Raw genomic sequence first — 22,353 nt, 5'->3', positions numbered from 1 at the left:
AGGATTAAACTTCAGAACTTCTTGTTTTTGTCTCCATTTTCAGTTGTTGATATGAAAATAAGGTTTCAGGTAGTTTTCAGGCTATTTGCTCCTGTTTTGTGGGAGGATTTAGTTATGAATTACAGATCTTTGTCCTGACACCTGGAGACTCAGGAAGCTACTCATAGTCTCCAGAGGGGACCAGTGTCTCTCCTTATCAGGACAGTCCATTTTAAAATAAAGCAGGTTGTCATTTTAGCAGATTTTCCTTGTTTCTCATTTTCATGTCATGCTTTTTAAAATTGTTTTTTTAATGTTGACCATTGATGACATATGCCTTTGCAATGTGATATCACCAATACAAACTGTTCTGATGGCTCTGCTGATTATCCATTTGAATCTTTTCATTCATTCATTGTTAACTGATGGTGCTTTAATGGTATTGTGTGAAAGTTAGGGCCCTCTTTGTCAGGTGATATTTGTTTATAGTTTTAATGGTAAAGTAGATGATCAAGTATGTATCAACAATGTTTCCTCTCAGCTGTGAAGTCGTCAACTCCTCTCTCTGCTGCTGAACCTGAATCTAAGAGGCAGGAAATCAAAGGAACAGTGGAAGGTATGGAGGGGAGATAGAACCCAGTTAGAATGATGTTCAGCTTGATTTTCTGTCTCTGCTTGTTTTTGTCTCATCGTGTGGGGTCTGCACAAAAATTGTGCCACAGGATTTTCTTGCCTCTGTTATGGAAAACGCTGCTTCTGTTTCATATTGCGGTTTCCTCATGTGAGTCTCTTTCCTCAGTGTTGTTGGTTAGCATAGAGAGACAGCTTAACCAACACTGAATTTAGTGGCTGGTGTCTGAATTTACATGTGCATTAAGTGTCAAAGTTGATTGTACTTTATCATATTTGTGATGTGTTAGCAGACTGAAGATCAGGTGTCTCCCTGTAATATCATATTTCTTTTTCAGCCAAGAAGCCTGAAGCTGCATCAGTTGTTTCTAAACAGCACCAGAGGAAGGAGATAATTGAAACAGTAGAAGGTAACAGTGTGGAGATGGTCAGTGTAGCTTGTGTATGTTGCCCATGATCTTCATTATGATATGTCTGTGCAATGTGTCGCTTTGTGCACTACAAGTTGAAAAAGTTAAAGAGTTGTTACTCGGTTTTTGCCAAAAGCTTTTCTCAAGAGTCTTGCGCCTTGCCAGAAGACTAAATATATTTTGTCCTGTCTCAAATTTTTGGATTAACTATTTTGCAAAACATATGAAACAGTTTCAATAGTTAAATGGCATTATCTGCATCAGCGTTTTGGGTCTTTTGTTCGTCTTCTTGGCTGCACAGTATTGAGGCTTTTGTTGACTTTTTTTCTGCTTCATTAGCTGTTGGTTGTAAGGTATTTTATAACACAAAAACATAACTAAGGTTCCAACTTTACATTCAATTTCATAGCTGGGATGCTGCAGAGCACTGGAAAGACTCAGAAACAGGAGACTCGTTCACAGAAGTCATCAGCTCCTCTCTCAGCTGGTAAACCTGAATCTAAGAGCCAGGACAGTAAAGAAACAGTGGAAGGTATGGAGGGAGGATGGCAACATCTTGCCATGACTTTCAGCTTTATATTCTTTGTCCATCTTTGTGATGGGTTTGTGTCATTGTGTGCAGTCTTTCTCTCTGGGTCTGTAGCTTGGGGCCTTCAGGTTGTGATCTTTCCAGGTTAATTTTTGTTGTTTCATCCAGTTTCTGTGCCTGCATCTGCTCAAATGCTGCTTCAGTCGGACAGTGTGTTGGCCTCATATTTTCATGTGATTGTTTTTTTTCCTCACTGTTGAAGGTAAAATGAAAATGCATCATACACAACATGGTTTGAATAATATGCCTTTTGAGTTTAAATTTGCGGTTGAAGATCAAATCTGGCAAGATGCATTCTTGATATGTCATAACAGAATGCAGATCAGGTGTCCACCTGTAATATCAAATTTTCTTTTCAGCCAAGAAGACTGACGCTGCATCAGTAGTTGCTAAAGAGCATCAGAGGCAGGGGATTATTGAAACAGTAGAAGGTAACTGAGCTTATCCCTGTTACTCGTGTACACAGCATATATACATTTACAATATGTGAGTTGCCAATGTGTTTTTAGTCTTTGAAAGTCAACAGTATGAAAAACAGTTTGAAGATATGCAACACTTAAGGAATAGTTGCTGCATATTTTTTCAATGCTAACTTGTCTTATAAGTGCCGTGAGTGTTGTGCTTAAGAGGGAATCAGGTTTTTTTTTACTTCTTATTATTTGCATAGCTTGTTCTATTTGGCGCAAAGTAAGTGTGGCTTTTCATTTCAATAATTAAATGGCACAATGTTTATCATCATTTTTGGTCTTTTGTGTTAGTCCCCTGGTTAACTGCACAGTATGAAGACTGACTTGTTAGCAAGATCATCAGAATTTGGTTTCAGGACATTTGTAATGCACAAATGCAACTGAGGTTCCGACGTTATGTTCAACTTCATAGCCGTGACGCTGCAAACCACTGGACAGACCCTGACACAGCAACTCCTGAAGCAAGAGACTCAGACACAGGAGCTGACTGTTGGAGGTGAAATGAATGTGACACACGAGATGTGTTTGCTTGGCTTTGTGAAATATTGAAACGTTTGTCAATGCTGTCCTGATGGCTTCAATTGTCTTATTCTCAGTATTGAAGGTGTAGGCAGTTGCGTGTGGCACTACTCTATTAGCTTCCCATTTGTTTTAATGCTGTGTTCAAGTATGTATCAACAATGTTTCCTCTCAGCTGTGAAGTCGTCAGCTCCTCTCTCTGCTGCTGAACCTGAGCCTAAGAGGCAGGAAAGCAAAGGAACAGTGGAAGGTATGGAGGAGGGAGATGGCATCATATCAACATGACTATCCGCTTAACATTCTCTGTCCTGAAAATTGGCTGGTAGCTTTTGGCATGTACAAGTTTTGATCTTTGCAGTTTATTTCTATTGTTCCTATGTCCTGCAGTTCTTCTGGCTCCATTTTGTCACTGCTTCTGTCTGACAGTGTGGTTGTGTCTTTTTATTTTCCATGTGGGTAAAATACATAGACAACATGGCTTGAATCAGATACCTGGGACTTTAAATATGCGTCAAGTATGGCAAGATTTATGTTGCCAGATATTAAATTTGTAATATCTGAGCAAACTGAAGATCAGGTGTCAACCTGTACTACCATGTTTGCTTTTCAGCCAAGAAGATTGAAGTTCCGTCTGTGGTTGCTAAAGAGCACCAGAGGCAAGAGATAATTGAAACAGTAGAAGGTAACTGTCTATTGCTTATCTTTGTTGCTTGTACATGTTGCTAATGTGCATTTGTAATTAGTTTGTGCAATGTGTCGCTTTAGTCATTGAAATTTGAAAATGAGATGAACACATCAAGATAGGACTATTGTTACATTTTTGGCCGCTTCAGTATTTTGCTTCATCAGAGAGTTTCATATCCCTAGTAAAACTATTTTTTTTATTCCCCATTTTATTTTTGCAAAGTTTGTTCCGATTGGCACAACGTGATTGTGGATTTTTATTTTATTTTTTTTATGGCATAATCTGTGTTATTATTCATGGTCTTTAGTTTTTAGTTGAAGAAAGTTAAAAAAACAAACAAACAGGTAAACCGTGGAGTTACTTTGACATGACTAGTCCTTTTTCTCTTCAATTTTTCCTTCAATTCTTTTGATTTTAAGATATTTGTAGAACATAAAGCTAATTGAGGTTCTTACTTTATGTTCAATTTCATAGCTCTGGTGCTTCAAAGCACAGGAGAGACTCTGAAACAGGAGACTCAGACACAGGAGCTCACTGTGGGAGGTGAAGTGATCGTGACACACAGGATGTTTTTGCTTGGCTTTTTGGCTATACGTACGCATGGCTGCCGTCTTATTTTGTCTGGCTTTACTTTATGAGATTCAAATCAAAATGGCCTTTGTTTTTGTTTTTTTTGTTTGCTCTGCTGATATTCTGTGGTAAAAATGGCTCTCCAAGTGTTTCAATGCTGTGCTGTGCTCCAGGTCTGCCTTAGATGTACATTTCCTCGTAGATTTTTGATGCCTTTTTACTGTATTGTGCTGGGTTGCGGATAATGTTTCGAGAATGTGAATTGTTTTCCCCTGAGCCTCACTGATTTTATTTATTTTTTGAAGTGATTTGATTGACTTATGTCCTCGCTGATGTTGTGTGTGATTCCTGTGATGTCAGCAGGCAACTGGCGGTATTGTGCTGTTCGTGATAGGAGGAAGGCTAACATGATATCTCACTATCAATATAGGAGAGCAGCACAGTATCAAATTATTGCTTGATTGCTGGCCATACCTGCTACAGTGTGTGGTGTTTTTCCAGCTGCAGATATTTGTGTTACCTTTTGCCAATTCATAGGGATTCTTGTGGGTTTTGGTCATTGTTACATTCTTGAAAGTAAATCAAACATTATGGGGAGGAAAAAATATTAATACTCTACTATATTTTTCTTCTAGCAATATCATTGTCACTATTTTTAATAAAACAGCTTATGGTAGGAACAGATTCCTTTGTTGCCCTTCTGACAAGGTTTTTGTTTTTTGTTTTTTTACATTTTACTTTTTCAGGAGGCACCAAGCTAAAACTCTGAACATTGTGCACTTGTTTCCCACCTCTATGGTTGCTCGCTCAGATGCCTCTTAAATTTACATATGTGTGAAGCGTGCAAAGACTGATTGCACCTGACATTGTATTTGTAATGTCTGAGCAGACTGAAGATCAGGTGTCCACCTGTAATATCATATTTGCTTTTCAGCCAAGAAGCCTGACGCCCCATCAGTAGTTGCTAGAGAACACCAGAGGCAAGAGATTATTGAAACAGTAGAAGGTAACTGTCTGGATATTATCCATGTCAATGGTGTACATTACTCTTGTGCCTTTTTAATTACAGCAGAAACAGGAAGAGATTAGGATATGCAAAACCATAAGAATTCAAGCTCCATTTTTGCGGCTACTATAACTTATCAGAGAGACTTTTTGTCCTATTTTTGACCTAGATTGTCTTATATAGTCCAAAGTGAATGTGCTTTTGTCATAATCCATGTCATAATTTGAGGATTTTTGTTTGATGACATAGTTTTAGGAACATATATATATATATATATATATATATATATATATATATATATATATATATATATATATATTCCCCTTATTTCATTTCCATAAATTGTCATCTGTCATACACTCACCAAGGTTCCAACTTTATGTTCAACTTCATAGCTGTCACACTGCAAACCACTGGACAGATTGTGAAACAGCAACTCCTGAAAGAGGAGACTCAGACACAGCAGATCGCTGGTGGAGGTGAACGTTTGTCAATGCTATTGGCATGGCTACCATTTGTTTCGTCTTTCAAAAATATTCTGTGGTTAAAAAAAAAAAAGCTTCTCTGGTGTTTTTAGGTTGTGTTGTGCTGCAGTTCTGTCATAAATGTCCAGCATTTCAGATCTAAATTGTTCTTGCTTTGTGGCTGCATTGTGCTGGCATTGTAAATAATGTTAAGCAGATGCTAATTATTTTGCGCTGAGCTTCTTCGATATGAGTGCTTTTTGTGATCACCGATGTTGCAAACTTGTATTGTGATGTCAACATGTGCAAACTGGCAGTAGCTTTCATTTGGTGCGAGAGATGGGCAAAAGATGAACAAAATACCCCATAAGAATGTAGAAAGATATGATAAATTATAAATGTTTTGCATCAGTGCCTGGCCAGATCTGCGATTGAAGTCGATGTTTTCAGTTCTTCGTGCACTGCAGTCTGTCGCGCTTCTTGTGGATTTGGGTCACAGTATAACTGAAAGTTCATTTACATTCTACATGTTTTTATATGTACAAATACTTGAAGTTTCAGCAGAGATGGCACCCGCTCCAACATTAACCTCTAAAGTTGAAATTGAGAAGAAGGAATCCAGAAAGAAAGTTGAAGGTATGTAGTGTCGTAAAGAAACACAAACATTAAGAGTACAGTTTTGAGGTCAGAGTTCCCCATTTGAGGAGGGAAATTGCTCTGATTATGAAGAACATTAGCTGTCAATTTTCAATTTTAATTTGATTTCAATGGACCTCAGATTTTTCTGGTTGAAATCCACGATGGAAAATACAGAATACATCAGCTTCGTGCATCGAGTTCTGTTACAGCCCAGGTCTGATATTGATATTGGATCAGTCCATCTCTACTGGTTGCTCACTGCTGGTTTTTACAACTCTGGGTGCTTTTGTGTCATTGATCAATTCAGGAAACTTTTTTTGGCTTCGTTCATGTTGGAAGCAATCTTTTTTTTCTGCATTTGTTCTGTCATACATTTATTATAACATCTGGAATAATCTCAGAGTACAAAACTGGATTTAAAATGAAAGGAGAGGTTAAAATGTTTGTGGCACTCGCCTCTTTATGACAGTTTATTTATTCGGTCTGGAGGTTGCTCACTTGTTAGTCAGCTGTGAATATCCCATTTGCTTTAGTACAGTTTGTGTCATCAGACAAGAATTATTGAGTCCCTTGTTTGACTTGATAAAACCTTGGTTGCTCCCTGGTTTGGTTTCGTTCATGAATCTCCTGGACATCTTTCCTGTGGTTTATGTGCATGTAATAATTTCATCAGTCATACATATCACTCTTTTTTTCTGTTTTGACTTTAATCGTATGCTCAGTAAGGTAAGTTCAAATGACCGTATATTTGAAATACCCTAATCCTTCATCTGGCGTCTAATCTGAAAGCCTGCAAGCAACTATGGTATATTGGAGACCTTTTTCTGGTTCTTCAATCTCCAGCAGCTCCGGTCATGTTCCTTCACAATCTGGAAAGCCAAGAGGCTGAGGAGGGGGGTAGCATTACACTGCACTGTGAGCTTTCTAAACCTGGACTACCTGTGGAATGGAAGAAGGGAACTCAAGTCCTGAGTAATGGAGAAAAGTACCACATGAATCAGAAAGGATTCAGTTATGAATTGAAGATCTTTGACTTGAGACCTGAAGACACAGGAAGTTACTCCTGCTCCTCAGAGGAGACAACAAGCTCTGCCTCTCTTACAGTAAATGGTAGGATGGAGATCATTTCATGGATTTATTCTCTTACTTCTTCATCTCTATCAACAACTTTGTGCTGTTGATAGAAAAATATGTGGTTCTTCCATTTCTATTCTGCAGCTCTCCCAGTCACTTTCATGAAACAGTTGGAAAACCAAACAGCCAATGAAGGGGATAGTGTCACTCTGCAGTGTGAGCTCTCTAAACCTGGTGTTCCTTTGGAGTGGAGGAAGGGAGAGCTTGGTCTTTGCCCGTGTACCAAGTATGAGATTAGTCAGACAGAACACCTCGCCACTCTAGTGATCCATGATGTAGACAAAGATGATTCTGGATTATACACATGTGACACCAGTGGCCATCAAAGCACTGCACATGTGTCTGTGAATGGTATGCCTGCTTTGTACTGGAGATTGATGCAAATACACTTTAAAGAATGCATTATTTGGTACCCCATGGTGCCTTTAAAACAAGACATTAGGATACGTTGGAAGAGAATCTCTGTTTGACTTGCACAGACGGTTTATGTTTTTGACAAGCTATAGATTGCACCAGTTTGTACACCCAAACATTCTCCTCATTTCCCTCGTTTCCTTCTCTGCAGCTCTGCCTGTTCTTTTCAAAAGCCAGCTGCAGAACCTTGAAAGGCAGGCAGGGGAGAGCGCTAGTCTTCGCTGTGAGACCACCAAGCCAGGGGCTTGTGTTATATGGAGATGTGGTGACAGGGTGCTTGCATCCAGCAGCAAGTATCACCTGAAACAAGAGGGGATGGTAGTCGAGCTTGTCATCTATAAACTGCAGGGAGCTGACTCAGGGGAATACTCCTGTGACACAGGCAGCCAGAGGACTTCAGCTACCCTCACTGTGCAGGGTAGGGTCCTGCTTTATGTCCTATCTGGTTGTTTTCATCGCTTGCTCCTTCTTGAATCACACCATTTTGGCATCTCTTAAGCATGTGGATCATCTGGAGATGGTATTTTGGGTTGTCTTGACAACATTTGAGCACTCGAATGTTTCACATTTCACATGTGTGTTCTTGCTTCACAATTCACTGTTCTTGGAGAACTCTATTCACACTATTCACAAACACGTTTCTGCTGTGTTTGATCACTCATCTCATCATTTGTTCTGATCTCACGTCACACTATTAACACAACTTATGCTCTTCCTATTTTACAATAATGGCTAAATAGACTTGACAAGATGTGCACAGTCTTGAATTTTCTCGACTACTTTCTCACCTCAGCCATCATATACATACTGTAACTATGGTGTTGGGATTGTTTTTTCAAGCAGAGGCTGAGGTATCAATACTGAAATTCTTGGAGAGCTGTGTTGTACGTGAGGGTGAAGATGTCCACTTTCAGTGTCTGGTTTCGCATGAGGATGCACCTCTGGTCCAGTGGAAACTTCAGGATGTCCCACTACAGAATAACGAAATGAATATTATTAGAACCGAGGGTCGGATGCACAGCCTCACTCTTCGAGGTGTCACCTCGGCTGACTCAGGCACGGTCACTTTCTCAGTTGGTAACAACACTTCCACTGCCTCTCTGACAGTCAGAGGTAAGGCTTTGAAATATCTGTTCACTTGTCTACACCACATTCCTTCTTGGACACCTGTCTACATTCCTTAAAGCTCACTTATTAGTTTATCTTTCTGTCTTCTACAGACATTTATCTCACATACTTGTTCGTAGAACCTTATACTGTAGTGTATCCCTGCACATTCCTCCTTTAATTTAACATATTTCTGTTTTAATCTGTTTAAAATTTCTTGTTGGTTCTGCTGATCAAAATGTTTTACGCATTTCTTATTTACAGTAAGTATTTTTCAGTTCACCGTCACTGCTGTTGTTTTTAACATTTTGTTTATACTGTAAATATTTGCTAGTTCAACAAAGTACATGATCTTAAGATTCAAGTCCATTAAGGGTGTGTCCAAATCCATTTTTTTAAAGCACAGTTTAACAGCGCATATTTTGGACGCAGTGAGGTTGTAACTACAGTGTCGTGGGTGTTCCACAAATTGAAATAATCAGAGTACAGCAGTAAACTGCAAACTGCTATCTCAGAACTCGCTGTCAACAACTTTATTTGACTGCGTGAACTGTTGGAGATTCCATGAGCAAACCGAACGAAAATTAACTGAGACATTGAATCATGTTTATTTCAATTTACAACTTACATCATGTATTGGTGTTGCTGAGCCAGCTCCATTTTTGGTAGGTTTATTTAGTTTGATTGGTCTTGAGAAACACATGATTGTTAATACTCCTGGCCACGACCCATTTTAAGACCAAGAAGCCCATGGGTGCAATGACATTTGCTTTTTGAACAAATGTGACAGGTGTAAACTAGAAATAAAACTTGCACTGCACATTGTGCTTGTGAAAGATAAGGATCTCAAGCTTTAATTATTTTTTTTGTCTAAACGTAACTATTTTTACTTTACTTTAATGTGTTATATTTAAACTGACCAAACTTGATGCACTTATCGTTAACTTTTTTTGTCATCAGTGTTTATAATCTGAATGTTAATTATTTTATTTTTGGAAATGGTATAGCCCGTGATACTCTGTGGTACCACTTCATTGATTCAGTTTTTCAGACTCTACTTTATAATAGTTTGAGTATGGACTTAATAGCTCCTGACCAGTTCTTACAGGTTTTCTTTCAAGCATATGGAATCATTGGAATGGTTGTAATAGATAGTTGTGTCTAGTGTATTTTATAAAAGCCATGTTTTTGGTCTGAATAACATACATACTACATTCTAAATTATAATGGTCTTTCTGGCAGCTGCACCTGTATTCTTCAGGAAGGACCTGGAAAATCATGTGGCCACAGAAGAAGAGAAAGCTATCCTTTCCTGTGAGACGTCCAGCCCCAACTGTAAGGTGACCTGGTGGAAGGGCTCGACCCTGCTCACCCATGGGGAGAAGTACAATATGGAACAAAGAGGCATCACTCACACCCTGGTCATACGCAAGCTGAAACTGGGAGATAGTGGAGAATATAGCTGTGACACTGGGGACAGGAGGAGTACTGCCACTTTGACTGTGAAAGGTAAACAAGTGCATGCCTTTATCTCTTCTATATGTCTTGTCTCGTCTTGTCTCAGACCTTCTGGTGTTTGTTTTATGTATGTCCCTTCCATCCTCAAGTAGTGGATGATAGCCTCTACACTTTGGTTTTGTTAGTTCCAAAGAATAATGTTCATACACTAAAAATAACTCATATATACACACACACACACACACACACACATCTATATATACTGTGTGTGTGTGTGTGTGTGTATATATATATATATATATATATATATATATATATATATATATATATATATACATATACATATATAAATAACTGGGTCCAAAAACATATGACATGATGCATTTGATTGCAGGATTTTTAAAACATTTATGATTGTTTCTTTAATCAAGCACTTGAAAGTGTACAAATATTTTTCATTAGAATGACATGAAACTTGCCAAAAAAATGTATATTCCTCAGACCACACTAAAGTAATAAGTTTTAGATGTGAGATTCTCAGTGACGAATAAGCCTTGTGGAAGTCACAATGAGACCTGATCACTGACCTCCCACCATCCATTCGCCCTCAGAACATGTGCGCATCACCCGAGAGCTCTGCGATATTACCGTGGTTACTGGTCAGGATGCCGTCTTTGAGGCCGAGTTGTCTCACTCAAGTGTGACAAATGCAGAGTGGTGGCTCGGAGATAATCTCCTCCAAAATAATGACCTGAATCAAATGAGCAGCCAAGGTAGGGTACACCGTTTGGTCCTGAAGATGGTAACAACGGACGAATCAGGAGATGTTGCCTTTGTAGTGGGAGAAGAGAAGAGTGTCGCCTGCCTTCTGGTGGAAGATAAACCCAAAGGTAACGAAGATGCCTTGATGATGACTTTTTTTGACCGAAATTATTCTGCATCATCCACCAAACTGCTTTGGAAATCTATTGGCACCATCATCTTCAACATATTAGATTTTATATATACATTTCATCATTTGCATTTATTTTATAGCATTTGGCCCTTAAGGCGATAAAATGAAATGCTACCAGAATGCTTACAGAAGTTTTGTAACAGAAGCTCAAACGACTTCTCAAGGCTAATTATTGAGATGTTTTTCAAAGTTTGACAGTTATCGTGTCTTCATATATTAAGTATTACTACTTTTATACCTAAATGTACTTTTTTACACTGTTTGAAAAGATACAAGTTCTGTTTCATGTGAAATAGATCTGTAATCAAACTGTTGTAAGCTAGTGAGCAGGATACTCGACTTAGTTTCTACATTGTATGTCTATAGCTTTGAAATTAATTACATGGCTGTAAAAGAAAACGAATATTGCATATTAATGTTACCATTATTAAACCATTTTGGGTTTTCCATATTTACAGTGCTAATACTAGAGAAGCCACAAAACACCATGGCTTTAGAGGGTGAAACTGTCACCCTTGCCTGCACCATCTCTGACCCCAAGGCAACTGTCACCTGGATCAGAAACAACATAGCCATCAAAGCAGGTCTCAAATACGACCTGGTGGCGAATCAAGCACTCCAGCAGCTTCAAATCCGCAACCTTATGCCTGAGGATTCGGGAACGTACACCTGTGACACTGGAGACGCACAGTGTGACGTCACCTTGACTGTGGAAGGTAAAGAATGAAGCCACCTCCAACAAACGATCTCTTATCTTTTCATCAGATGTGGACCAACTAGGATTGAAATGAACAACTTCCCCCTCTGCCCATCGTTCTGAAATCGTGATAGTATTCCCTGTCATCTCAACAAACGGATGCCAAACCTTGCCATCTTAAATTCTCACCAGGTGTCCCAGCATTCTTCGACAAAGAGCTCAAGAACCAGGATGCTCTCGAGGGTGATGATGTTACCTTCCACTGTGAGCTGTCTAAGCCAGGTGTTCGTGTTGAGTGGAGGAAAGGAGGTATGGTCCTCCAGGCTGGTAAGAAGTATAAGATGTGGCAGGAAGGGTGCATTCACGAGCTCGGTATAAAGAACCTGGATCCCGAGGACAGCGGTTACTACACCTGCGATGCAGGAGACCAGCTCACTACTGCTGCTTTAACAGTGCAAGGTAGTCTTTCGCATTACTGTGTTTCCTTATTTTTCAGTTTTAAAAGAAAATGTATATCTTAGTGAGTAATTTTTAGAAATATTGGAGATATTCAGTTTAATTGGAAATGTATTGCATTAAGAAATAGATTGGTCATATGTTTTTATAGCAGGTTTTCTTTGTTGTCTGTGTTGGGATGATATATGTTGTCATTTCCTGTTTGGTATGATGTCACTTTGTCATTTGACTTTGTTGCTGAACTTAGAGGCTCAGTGTTTGCGTGTGTATTTTCACTCAACAGTGAAAGAAGTCTTCATTGTGTCTGGTCTTAAGAACGTCGACGTTTTTGTTGGAGAATATGCAACCTTCTCCTGCCAGCTGTCCAGTCGAGCATCTGGCGAGGTGCAGTGGTGGCTGGATGGTACTTTGTTGGAAAACAGCCTTTTTACTGAAATAGGGCTGAGCGAGGGCCACATCTATACAGTGACCTTTAAGAACCTGGCCACCGATGACTCTGGCACGGTCATGTTCAAAGCTGGCAGTTTAACATCAACAGCCAAGCTCCTTGTCAAAGGTATCACAATACTGATAGAAGCACTTGAGACTGACAAAAGCAGAGAATCTCTGTCACACCCTTTTCTTTTACCTGCAGAAATTAAATTATGCTTAGAAATTTGACACAATAACTGCAGCTTGTTTTAATTTGAAGGTTGTGCTGATGTCAGCAGTAATGGCATTAAAAATGTGATTTAAATAGGAGGCAGATGAGATTCAAATGTACCCAATTTAATTGATTTTCTGCTTCACGATCAGAATAAACCAAGAAGGGACAATGTTTTAAAGATAAAGGGAAACTTTGATGAATCCCAATGTTTTCTGCAGGTTGCCATAAAATTTGGAAGTTCACATAGAGACTGACATTACATGCAATGATATCTGACAGCTTCATCATGCATGAGCAATGTTGTTTTCCCATTTATCAAGTAACAATACTTGTGATATAAAGTTCCATGCTGCATGCTTTTATAATCAGTCTTCACATATGGGTGCAGCATCACAGCATAATTTGAAAAGAGAAAACCAAAATACATTGAAAAATTTTCATTATTGATACCTCCTTTAGATTCTCCATGAATGTTTTTTTATGTTTTGGATGCTGGGCTTATAATCACGGTTTTGTTTCTCACTTTTTAGATTACAATTATTTATCACTTGCAGCCATCCGTTGATCTTCGTAGTTTTGGCATTTCGCGTTAATTTGATCTGTGAAAATTTAGAGGTCAAGTATTTAGTTTTTTGCACTGAGAGTCACCTTGTTTTTCCCTCTTGATTGTTGGACACCTGCATTTCCTATTCATTCATATTGTGCTTGTTGTCCTGAACTTCCTTTATGATTATTGAATTATTGGCTCAGTTATCCGGGTTATTTCCTTTGCCCTGTATTCATTCTACTTTACCAAGTCTCCCCCCAAGTTGATTTCACCAAAATTGTTGCATTGGTTTCCTCCCTAGCCTTCTTACTGGTGTGTACTGTAGGGCGAATGTGTGGATCTCTCCGGACACAGTTGCTTAGCCTTTTTATATGTATGGTGTCTTCAGCACAATCAAGCTTTATCCTCAGTTTAAAAAGCTTCATTCATCTCGGTAAGATGAAAGATTTATTATTTATTTAGACACCTCATTAACTTTCTAAATAGACAGTAATGAACCTCAAAGTCTGGTCAGTTACTCTGGTTTCCAGGCTAATTGTCAAGGAACAGACAGATACATTTTATATAGCACTTTTCTACCTTTACAGGACTCCAAGCACACACACACACACACACACACACACACATACACACACACACACACACACACACACACACACACGCTGATGGTAGGGGCTACCATCCAACTTACTCATCATGAACAAAAAGGGTTCAGCGTCTTGCTCAAGGACATGAGGACTGGAGGAAGTGGAAATTGAACCAGCAGTCCCTCTGTTAGTTTGCCACTCTACCTCCTTGGCCCTGTTAACTCATGTCATTGTTAACAACTAAATGAAAATGTTTTGTTGTATTTGTTGTTGTTGTGATTTGGTAGTTGCTGTTTGTCTGTGTAGTTTTAGAAAGAGAACAGCACAACTGTTCTCAACAGAACTCCATCCATCCTAATTATCACGTTGAAAACAACCAAACTTACCCTGATAGCTAGGTTCTGTTCTCCAAATAAAGGTACAGTATTCGCAACTAATAAACATTTAGCCGGTGGTCATTAAAGGATCGGGGATTCATAAGGATTCAAAAGTCAAGTTATACACAATGGTATCTCAGAGATGGATTTAGCTTCATGACTGCTAATGGAGTTTTAGCCCAACAACTGTTACCAATGCAGGAAAAATCTACTCCTCTTCTGGCACCTCTGTGTACCAGAGGCAAAATGACTGCAGCATGCTGGAAAAATACATTTACCATTTCAGATAGTAAATGTATTGGGCATTCATAAACTGTCAATTTGCAACTGATCACGTTTTATTGTTGGAGCCAAAAGTATGATTGTGATTATTATATGGTTAATTGTGCAGCAGAACAGTGTCTCTTGTAAATGGTTCATAAAGACCATGGTGACTGGAGTGGATAACATAGTCAGTCTGGTTTTTGTGATGTTGAGGTATGATTTCAATTTATGACTTTGGTGAACCAGAAAGTAGTTAACACAACTTTGTGTTGGTTAAGTGCTGCTCCACCCATCCACTCAGGCCGGTCGCTTTCCAGTACTCACTTGTACTCTCACCTCCATTGCCCCATTTCACCATCCCACTCTGTCCTTAACCTGCAAGCACCAAAACCTCTAACCCTTTGCTCCCAGCCCTTTGAGTTTAGGGATTCTATATTCTATATTGATCTGTCATTATCCACCGTTTTTTTGTTTTGTTTTGTTTTGTTTTTTGGGGCCTTTGCTTTGACCATTACCCAGAACCTTGACTGTTTGGCTTTTTTGACTCTGTGGTCCACATTATAGTGGATGACGCAGTGGTTACAACTGAAATTGAAATAGCTTTAAAATACTGCAACATGTGCCATATGTACTCTGTACAGGCCAATCCCTAAAAACTGTAATATTACTCATTCTAATACTTTACTTCAAGGTTCTTGGGAGGTGATAATACCCATATGTCATTTCGCATGTGCTGCACATATCCTTCGATCTTATGGCGAAGGTCTGATCTTTTGACCCTTGACCCCAACCTCAGATCCCACAGTTGAAGTGGTGAACGACATGGAGGACGTTAGGGTGGTCGAAAACCAACCGGCTGAGTTCATCTGCCAATTCTCTAGGCCAGTCAAGGCTCAGTGGAAGAAAGATGGGCAGCCATTGCAGCCTGATGGCCGAAGGGTGGTAGTGGAGCAGGATTGGAGTGTGGCTCGCTTGTATATTAGCCGTGTTTCCACTGAAGACAGGGGCACATACTCCTGTGAGGCAGAGGGGACCTGCGTGGTTGCTTCACTTCATGTGGAAGGTGAGCTTTCCTCCACATGGATAGAGCACCAGGCTTTAGGGAGTCTCCTCTGCTCCCTCGTACCTGTAAACACTTTGGCCCAATAAACTGATCAGTTGCTGATTATCACAAACCTTTCTATTAACATTTTTGATTTTGCTTGTTTTCTTTCTTCATTTTCTCATTCTTTTCTACAGCCAAACCCATTGAGATCGTTCAGGGTCTAGAGAACATGGAAACTTTTGATGGAGGTGAAGCGTTGTTTGAGTGTGCCTTATCTCGTCCTGAGAACAAAGACTACCAGTGGTTGCTAGATGGAAAACCAGTCAAGGAATCACCGAATACTGAGCTTGTGTCATTTGAAAGTGGGCGTCGTCATCTGCTGCTGCTGAAAGAGTTGCGTGTTAAAGACAGTTGCATGGTGACTTTCAAAGCAGGTACAGCTTCCTCATCTGCCCAACTTTCTGTCAAAGGTAAGCCACTAGAATTGTTGTCTTACGCTAAAAGATAGCTTGAATCCTAAATAATCTGATGTCATTAACTTAAGCTAACACAGATTTTCTCCTAAAAGGCTGGCAGCTGGATGTAGTGAAGAGTCTGGAGGATAAGGTGGCTGCAGTGGGAGAAAAGGTTGAGTTTAGTGTTGAGCTGACTGAACCTGTCCCTGCAGCAGAAGTAGCTTGGTATGCTAATGGAGTTGAGCTCAAGCCAAGCGACCTCTGGGCTATGAGGGCTGATGGCTGCTCATATCGCCTTGTCTTGAGGCAGGCGCCGCTTTTGCCCCAGCAGGAAATTACATTCGCAGCTAGAGATGCTCTCTCTTTGGCCAAGCTCACCATTATCAGTAAGTCGTATTTTACGATTTTGTGGCCTTTTTTAATATTTGCAATCTTTTTTAATCTTTCAAATGTTTGTTTGGGTAAGATACATCACCATGATTCTACTGAGTGAATCCACAATTTTTCCTTCCAATTATGTGTTCCAAATTTACTGGAACATTAAATAAATACTTCACAAAAAGATTTTATATTTAGTTATCATGAGAGAAGGTGTTCAAATTGCTATTTTCTGTGGCATTTCTGCATGGATAGTCTTCATCATGGCAAAATTGGCAAACGTAGCAACATAATCTCTGTGCTTTTCCTCTAAACAGCTGTTGCTGATCCCCCAGAGGATCCAGAGGTCCTCAGTAAGACCAGACAGTCTGTCACCCTCTCGTGGTTCACTCCTCTCCATGATGGAGGGAGTCCCATTCTGGGCTACAAGATTGAGATGAGGCTGGTGGACAGTGCCCTCTGGCTTCCATGCCATTCTGAACCCGTGTGCAATACAGAGTTTGTGGTTGAAAATCTTATCCCAGGGAGTGGCTACCGATTCAGAGTGGCAGCAATCAACAGAGCTGGAACTGGTGAACCTGTTGAACTGCCCCAGACTGTCCAGCTTGGTGAGTGGATGTGTAGTTCAACGAATTTAATTACATATCTTCTAGAGTTTTTATCGTTGGGTTCAATCTGGCTTGCTAGAGCATTCTAATGATCTGTTTTTATTTTTATGCCACATTATAATTTGAGATCAAACCTTTTACATTGGCTTTAAGACATGTTGTAACTATTATTTGCATCAGATTATAATGTACGTTTGTTTTCTTCCATTGACATCTTTTGCCCAATGGTATAATAGTCCCAGTGCAGAGAAATTTAAAAGCCATCTATACTATGTCATATGTGTATTTCATTTCTTTTTGCTACACAGAGGAAGACATCCAGCAGCTCATTATCCCAGGCAAGTAATTTATTTTAGTGTGTCAGTTGTTCTATTTTATCTGTCGTATTCTATTGGGGCATTGTATTGTAGCATTGAAGCATCTCACATAACAAGATGGAATATTGAGTTTTGACACTTACTGATTTAGCACCAATTTAGTGGTACTACATGAAAAATATGGTCTTACTAAAACCCCTGTGTGGTTCTAGGTACAGAGACAAAACCCACTCAGGAGACTGAGACGCTGGGGCAGCCTAGTCTTCCTCCAGAGGCTGCTGTAGAGGGTGATCTCCATGAATTGTGGGAGGCCTCAGCAAAGAAAAGGCGCATGAGTCGAGAACCCACTCTTGATTCTATATCTGAAACACCTGAAGTGGGTGGCAAAGGTGGTGACAAAAAAACAGAAAAGAAGGACCAGATACCTTCAGAGAAGTTTGAACTGAAATCAGTGGAGAAGGAGGAGACCATTGTGCCTAAAAAGCAGAAAGAAACCAAGATGCCCACCAGCTCTGAGGATGAGTCTGTTTCCGGGGGTTCACTTGTATCCTACCTTAAGAAGAGCAGCAAATCTATTGGCGTTGTTTCTAGTGAGCCAGAGGGTCTGAGCACTGAGAGGTTCTTCGCACATTTCAAGATGGCAGAGCAGAGAACAGAAGTCAAAACAACTGTAATTCAGCAGACAGATACAAAACAGGTGACAACAGAGGAGACTACCATCTCGGAGGTCAGTAAAGAGGATGAGCCTGAGCTCAGGGAGGCTGCCATCAAGATTCAAGCTGCCTTCAAGGGCTACAAGGCCCGCAAGGACATGCGTCCTGTCTTCAAAGAGGTCTTCAAAGACCAGACCAAAGAACCAAATGGCACCATTCATCTGGAGTGTGTGACAGAAGGTAAACCTGATAAAGTGCGCTGGCTAAAGGATGGAGAGCCACTGTCCGATGGCAAACACCACCATATTGATATCTATAATGATGGTACGTGCTCACTGGTCATAACTGCCATCACTACAAAGGACACTGGGGTTTACACATGCGAGGTCACCAATAAGTTTGGAGTCATCTCTCACAGTGGTAAAGTGACAGTGGGAACAGTGAGAGAATTGTCTGGGAGACGGCCCCTGACGGTGGGTTACAGTGCTGATAGCGAGCCTGAAAGCTCCTCAGGTAGTGAGATTGACGAGTCCTTGAGGCAGGCGAGCAGACGTCTGCGGCGCCTATTACGCACACGTCTCCCCCCAGACGTGGAAGAAGAATCATTTGTCAGTGCAGATGAAGGAGATCTGCACCCCCCAGATCCTCACTCTTACCGTGAGGATGACCACTACATTTACATTCGATTTGATACACGTTCCGATGCTGACGTCGCCTCCAAGAGGTTCCAGGAGATGTTTACAATCCATGGTGTCCCTGTGGAAACCACCATTCTGGATGCCGGGCCTCTTAAAGTGGAGCTACGGATTAAAAAGATGGGCTACATTCAAGATGGCTCAGAAACCCCAACACAAGATAGACAACCTCCTGCATTCATGGCTGGAGCCCCTGGTGAGAAACATCTGAGAGTGGTCTTCTACCTTGTCATTAGTATTGATCATCAGTCATTCAAATTTATGGATGATCTGATTAATGTTTCTTAATACCCAGCTGCCCCAGTCTTTTTGACAGAGCTACGGAGTCAGGATGTTCCAGATGGATATCCAGTCAGCTTTGACTGTGTGGTGATTGGCAAGCCAGCTCCCACTGTTCGCTGGTTTAAAGATGGCAAGTTGCTGGAGGAGAATGACCATTACATGATCAATGAAGACCAGGAGGGCTGCCACCAACTAATCATCACCTCTGTGCTGCCTACTGACATGGGTGTCTATCGCTGCATGGCTGAAAACAGCAGTGGCATCGCAGCTACCAAGGCTGAACTCAGGGTTGACGGTGAGTTCATTTTCATTCTGTACACATATTGTATATTTTGACAGAACTTTCAGTTGGCAATTTTTATTTTCTCGTAACAACAAGTAACACACACAAAAAAAACACATTAATGTATGTCATGAATAAGATTGTAAGAATATCCATCATGAACCCCAGACAATATCTTGATTCCCATAATCGTAGACTCAGGGCTTAAATGACCCTACTGAGCAAAATGGTTACCGTATTCAATGGTAGTCTACAATTTGCTTTCATGGGGATGACATATACTCATACAGCATGCTGACATCAAAACCGTCTCTTCACTATTACACTGATCACTTTGCTGTTAATTGCATCTCGATAAACCTTTCCATCAGTTTCTTGCAGCTCAGACTATGACACTGCTGCTGATGCCACTGAGACATCTTCTTATGTCAGTGCCAAGGGCTACGTGTCCAGGTGAATTAACTGTACAACTGTATGTTGTATTGTTTTGAATTGATAAAAAATATTTATATGAGGAATGTGAAATGTATTTTCTTCTCTTCACAAGCAGAGAAACTGAAACCTTTGAGTCTGTGACTGAAGATGATCAGTTACCACAAGTTGTAGAGGATCTTCGAGATGTTCATGCCGGTCCAGGTTCACCTATTGCTAAGATGCAGCTCAGAGTAAAAGGCATGTATATGAACTCATAATGTACATCATTTCATCTACATAACAACCCATTTTATTTGTGACTGTTTTTCTTTGAAGTGTTTGTCAACTAGCAAAGTTTCTTGTTTTTTCCTGAAATGTTGATTGTCTTCCAGGTTTCCCCAAACCAAGAGTATACTGGTTCAAAGATGGCCACCCTCTGCGAGCCTCAGAGAGGATTCTGTTGTTAGCACAGCAAGACACTCATGTATTGGAGATCCTTGAGGTGAAGAAAGAGGACATGGGAGAGTACTCTGCTTACATCACTAATGTGGCTGGATCTGCTTACTCCTCTGCACGATTGATTGTTCTAAGTGGGTATAGTTAACCACACAAATACAGAATGAGATATTGTACTGCAATATTTTTGGCAGTTGCAGGTACTTACAGATGTTGTAAAAATTGCTTTCTTACAGGACCAGGGGAGATCCTGCCACAAGAACAAAAAGGTAATTCCGTATTTATTAAAAACCTGTCCAGTTGCAGGATCATAGGATAATATAGTAGGTGACTGAGGTTTGTTATTTTACTTTGGACTATATTTTCATAGACTCCAAGGAGCCCTTGGTGCCCCCACGCTTCCTAGAAAGGTTCAGCAACCGCAAAGTGAAACAAGGAGCTAGCATCACTTTATCAGTCAAAGTGGAAGGTTTGTTCTCCTTGTTGTTTGGTCTTCTGTGTGAGTTGTACATTTATTATTTTAACTAAATCAAAACCAGGGGCTGCAATTTAAGTAATGCTATTTGGACTAGGAAACATTACAAATTTTTACCCCTACTTTTACAGGGTCTCCCACTCCAATGGTCTCTTGGCTAAAAGAGGAATCAGTGGAAGATGTCTTGTGGATCAAGCCTGACACCAAAGGCTATAAGATAGCAAGTTCTGGGTGCCAGCATAGCCTGATTTTAATGGATGTGGGAACAGAGTACACTGGTGCCTACACCTGTATTGCCACAAATAAGGCAGGACAATCCATCTGCACTGCCCAGCTTGAGGTTGACGACAGTAAGGAAAACAAAATCTTCTAAGCTCTCTGTATGTGTAAATATACATGGAAAGCCAAAAATCAAATAAGTCTTCTGGACTTAATTCTTCCAAGACAAACATGCAATATTGTACAGCCATGTTAACTTGACTAAACCAATATATGATTTCACTAAAAATATCTTCTTAAAAATGTTCATATTATCTTCTAATGACTGATCCAGTGACCTTTGGCATTTATTAGACTCTCACCAAATCATCCTGTTAATAGGTCATTGTTGTCAGAGGTAATCATTCACATGTACTCTGTCTCATTTCCTCAGCGCCACAACCAAAGAAAGAGACTAAAGCCTCAGAGTAAGTTCCTGTTTAGAGTAATGAAATGACACCACTACCACCCCCCCCCCCAAAAAAAAAAAAAATATTACATACACATATATACACATAAATGTAAATGTATACACACACACACACATACACAAACACACTTGGGAATAAATTCAAATATAATAAAATATAACGTAACATTTCATTCTTATCAGGGTTCTTGGGATCACAGTCAGTCCTCCAGAGGAGGAGGCAACCCGAGGAAAGGGTGAGACGTGTCACTTTGATATCCTGTCATATATCATTCTGTCTGGTGTTGATATAGTACTGTTGAAATGTAGGATTTATAATAATCTCATTTTGTGTATTGACTCAAGAGGGTAAAATACCCTACTTGGGTGAAGTAGGTACAGAGGAATTCCTCATGAAACTCACCTCCCAGATTACCGAGATGGTATCAGCAAAGATCACCCAAGGTAAGTGTATGTCATGGACCATTCTTTCTACACAATTATATATAAGATGATTTTATTGTAATGTTATTGTTGTTGTAGTTTGGAGCATTTTCTTAAAGAGAGATACTCTTAAGGCGGCACAGTGGTCAGCACTGTCACCTCACTGCAAGAAGGTTCCGGGCTTGAGTCCCGGCTCGGGCACGGGATCTTTCTGTGTGGAGTCTGCATGTTCTCCCTGTGCCTGCATGGGTTCTCTCTGGTACTCCAGCTTCCTCCCACAGTCCAAAGACATCAAGAGAGGACGAGGCTGATTGATACTCTAAATTGACCGTAGGTGTGACTGTGAGTGTGAATGGTTGTCTGTCTCTATGTGTTGACCCTGTGATGGACTGGTGACCTGTCCAGGGTGAACCCCACCTCTCGCCCGTAGCCGCTTGGATAGGCTCCAGCCCCCCCGTGACCCTTAATAGGAACAGACGGAAGACAATGGATAGATGGAAGAAATACTCTTACAGTATGTTAAGGGACAATTCTATAAAGAAAAATTTAAAACAAAATCCTTGTACTCATTGTTTACTTGA

General features: G+C 40.2%; 2 protein-coding genes across 4 annotated transcripts in view; both read left to right on the top strand.

Moving 5' to 3' along the window:
* The window catches only part of obscnb (obscurin, cytoskeletal calmodulin and titin-interacting RhoGEF b), a 60,175-nt gene that overhangs the window by 28,004 nt on the left and 9,818 nt on the right, over positions 1-22,353 (top strand). For 2 of the 3 annotated variants that reach the window (XM_086203776.1, XM_086203774.1), the window contains exons 36-64: positions 948-1,019; positions 1,429-1,551; positions 1,968-2,039; positions 2,488-2,571; positions 2,770-2,844; positions 3,205-3,276; positions 3,754-3,822; positions 4,784-4,855; positions 5,251-5,334; positions 5,875-5,955; positions 9,856-10,122; positions 10,683-10,961; positions 11,485-11,742; positions 11,916-12,182; positions 15,840-16,115; positions 16,214-16,486; positions 16,796-17,086; positions 17,395-17,424; positions 17,616-18,947; positions 19,047-19,328; positions 19,688-19,769; positions 19,864-19,988; positions 20,123-20,320; positions 20,423-20,455; positions 20,557-20,655; positions 20,793-21,011; positions 21,314-21,347; positions 21,533-21,585; positions 21,695-21,793. In XM_086203776.1, coding sequence (XP_086059902.1) covers positions 948-1,019; positions 1,429-1,551; positions 1,968-2,039; positions 2,488-2,571; positions 2,770-2,844; positions 3,205-3,276; positions 3,754-3,822; positions 4,784-4,855; positions 5,251-5,334; positions 5,875-5,955; positions 9,856-10,122; positions 10,683-10,961; positions 11,485-11,742; positions 11,916-12,182; positions 15,840-16,115; positions 16,214-16,486; positions 16,796-17,086; positions 17,395-17,424; positions 17,616-18,947; positions 19,047-19,328; positions 19,688-19,769; positions 19,864-19,988; positions 20,123-20,320; positions 20,423-20,455; positions 20,557-20,655; positions 20,793-21,011; positions 21,314-21,347; positions 21,533-21,585; positions 21,695-21,793 — 5,301 coding nt within the window. The remainder of the gene's footprint in view (positions 1-947; positions 1,020-1,428; positions 1,552-1,967; positions 2,040-2,487; positions 2,572-2,769; positions 2,845-3,204; positions 3,277-3,753; positions 3,823-4,783; positions 4,856-5,250; positions 5,335-5,874; positions 5,956-9,855; positions 10,123-10,682; positions 10,962-11,484; positions 11,743-11,915; positions 12,183-15,839; positions 16,116-16,213; positions 16,487-16,795; positions 17,087-17,394; positions 17,425-17,615; positions 18,948-19,046; positions 19,329-19,687; positions 19,770-19,863; positions 19,989-20,122; positions 20,321-20,422; positions 20,456-20,556; positions 20,656-20,792; positions 21,012-21,313; positions 21,348-21,532; positions 21,586-21,694; positions 21,794-22,353) is intronic. The other variant, XM_086203775.1, reaches the window with a different exon arrangement.
* Positions 6,813-8,690, top strand: LOC147261660 (obscurin-like). Its single transcript, XM_086204782.1, has 4 exons — positions 6,813-7,068; positions 7,177-7,456; positions 7,680-7,924; positions 8,347-8,690. Exons 1-4 carry the CDS (start codon positions 6,813-6,815, stop codon positions 8,688-8,690), a joined length of 1,125 nt encoding a protein of 374 aa, XP_086060908.1.

This window comes from Aulostomus chinensis, chromosome 5 (genome assembly GCF_037954235.1).
Source record: "Aulostomus chinensis isolate RoL2024-O1b breed Wild chromosome 5, RoL_Achi_v1.0, whole genome shotgun sequence".
Classification (NCBI taxonomy): domain Eukaryota; kingdom Metazoa; phylum Chordata; class Actinopteri; order Syngnathiformes; family Aulostomidae; genus Aulostomus; species Aulostomus chinensis.
Note: the sequence above shows the minus strand (reverse complement) of the source record. Positions and strands in the feature narration are given on the sequence as shown.

Bases quoted from the DNA above. Each gene is read 5' to 3' on its own strand.
- LOC147261660 (XM_086204782.1), top strand. From the start codon at position 6,813: ATGTTCCTTCACAATCTGGAAAGCCAAGAGGCTGAGGAGGGGGGTAGC. The intron at 7,457-7,679 runs GTACTGGAGATT...TCTTTTCAAAAG, and splicing joins GTGAATGGTATGCCTGCTTT to CCAGCTGCAGAACCTTGAAA. The intron at 7,925-8,346 runs GTAGGGTCCTGC...TGTTTTTTCAAG, and splicing joins AGCTACCCTCACTGTGCAGG to CAGAGGCTGAGGTATCAATA.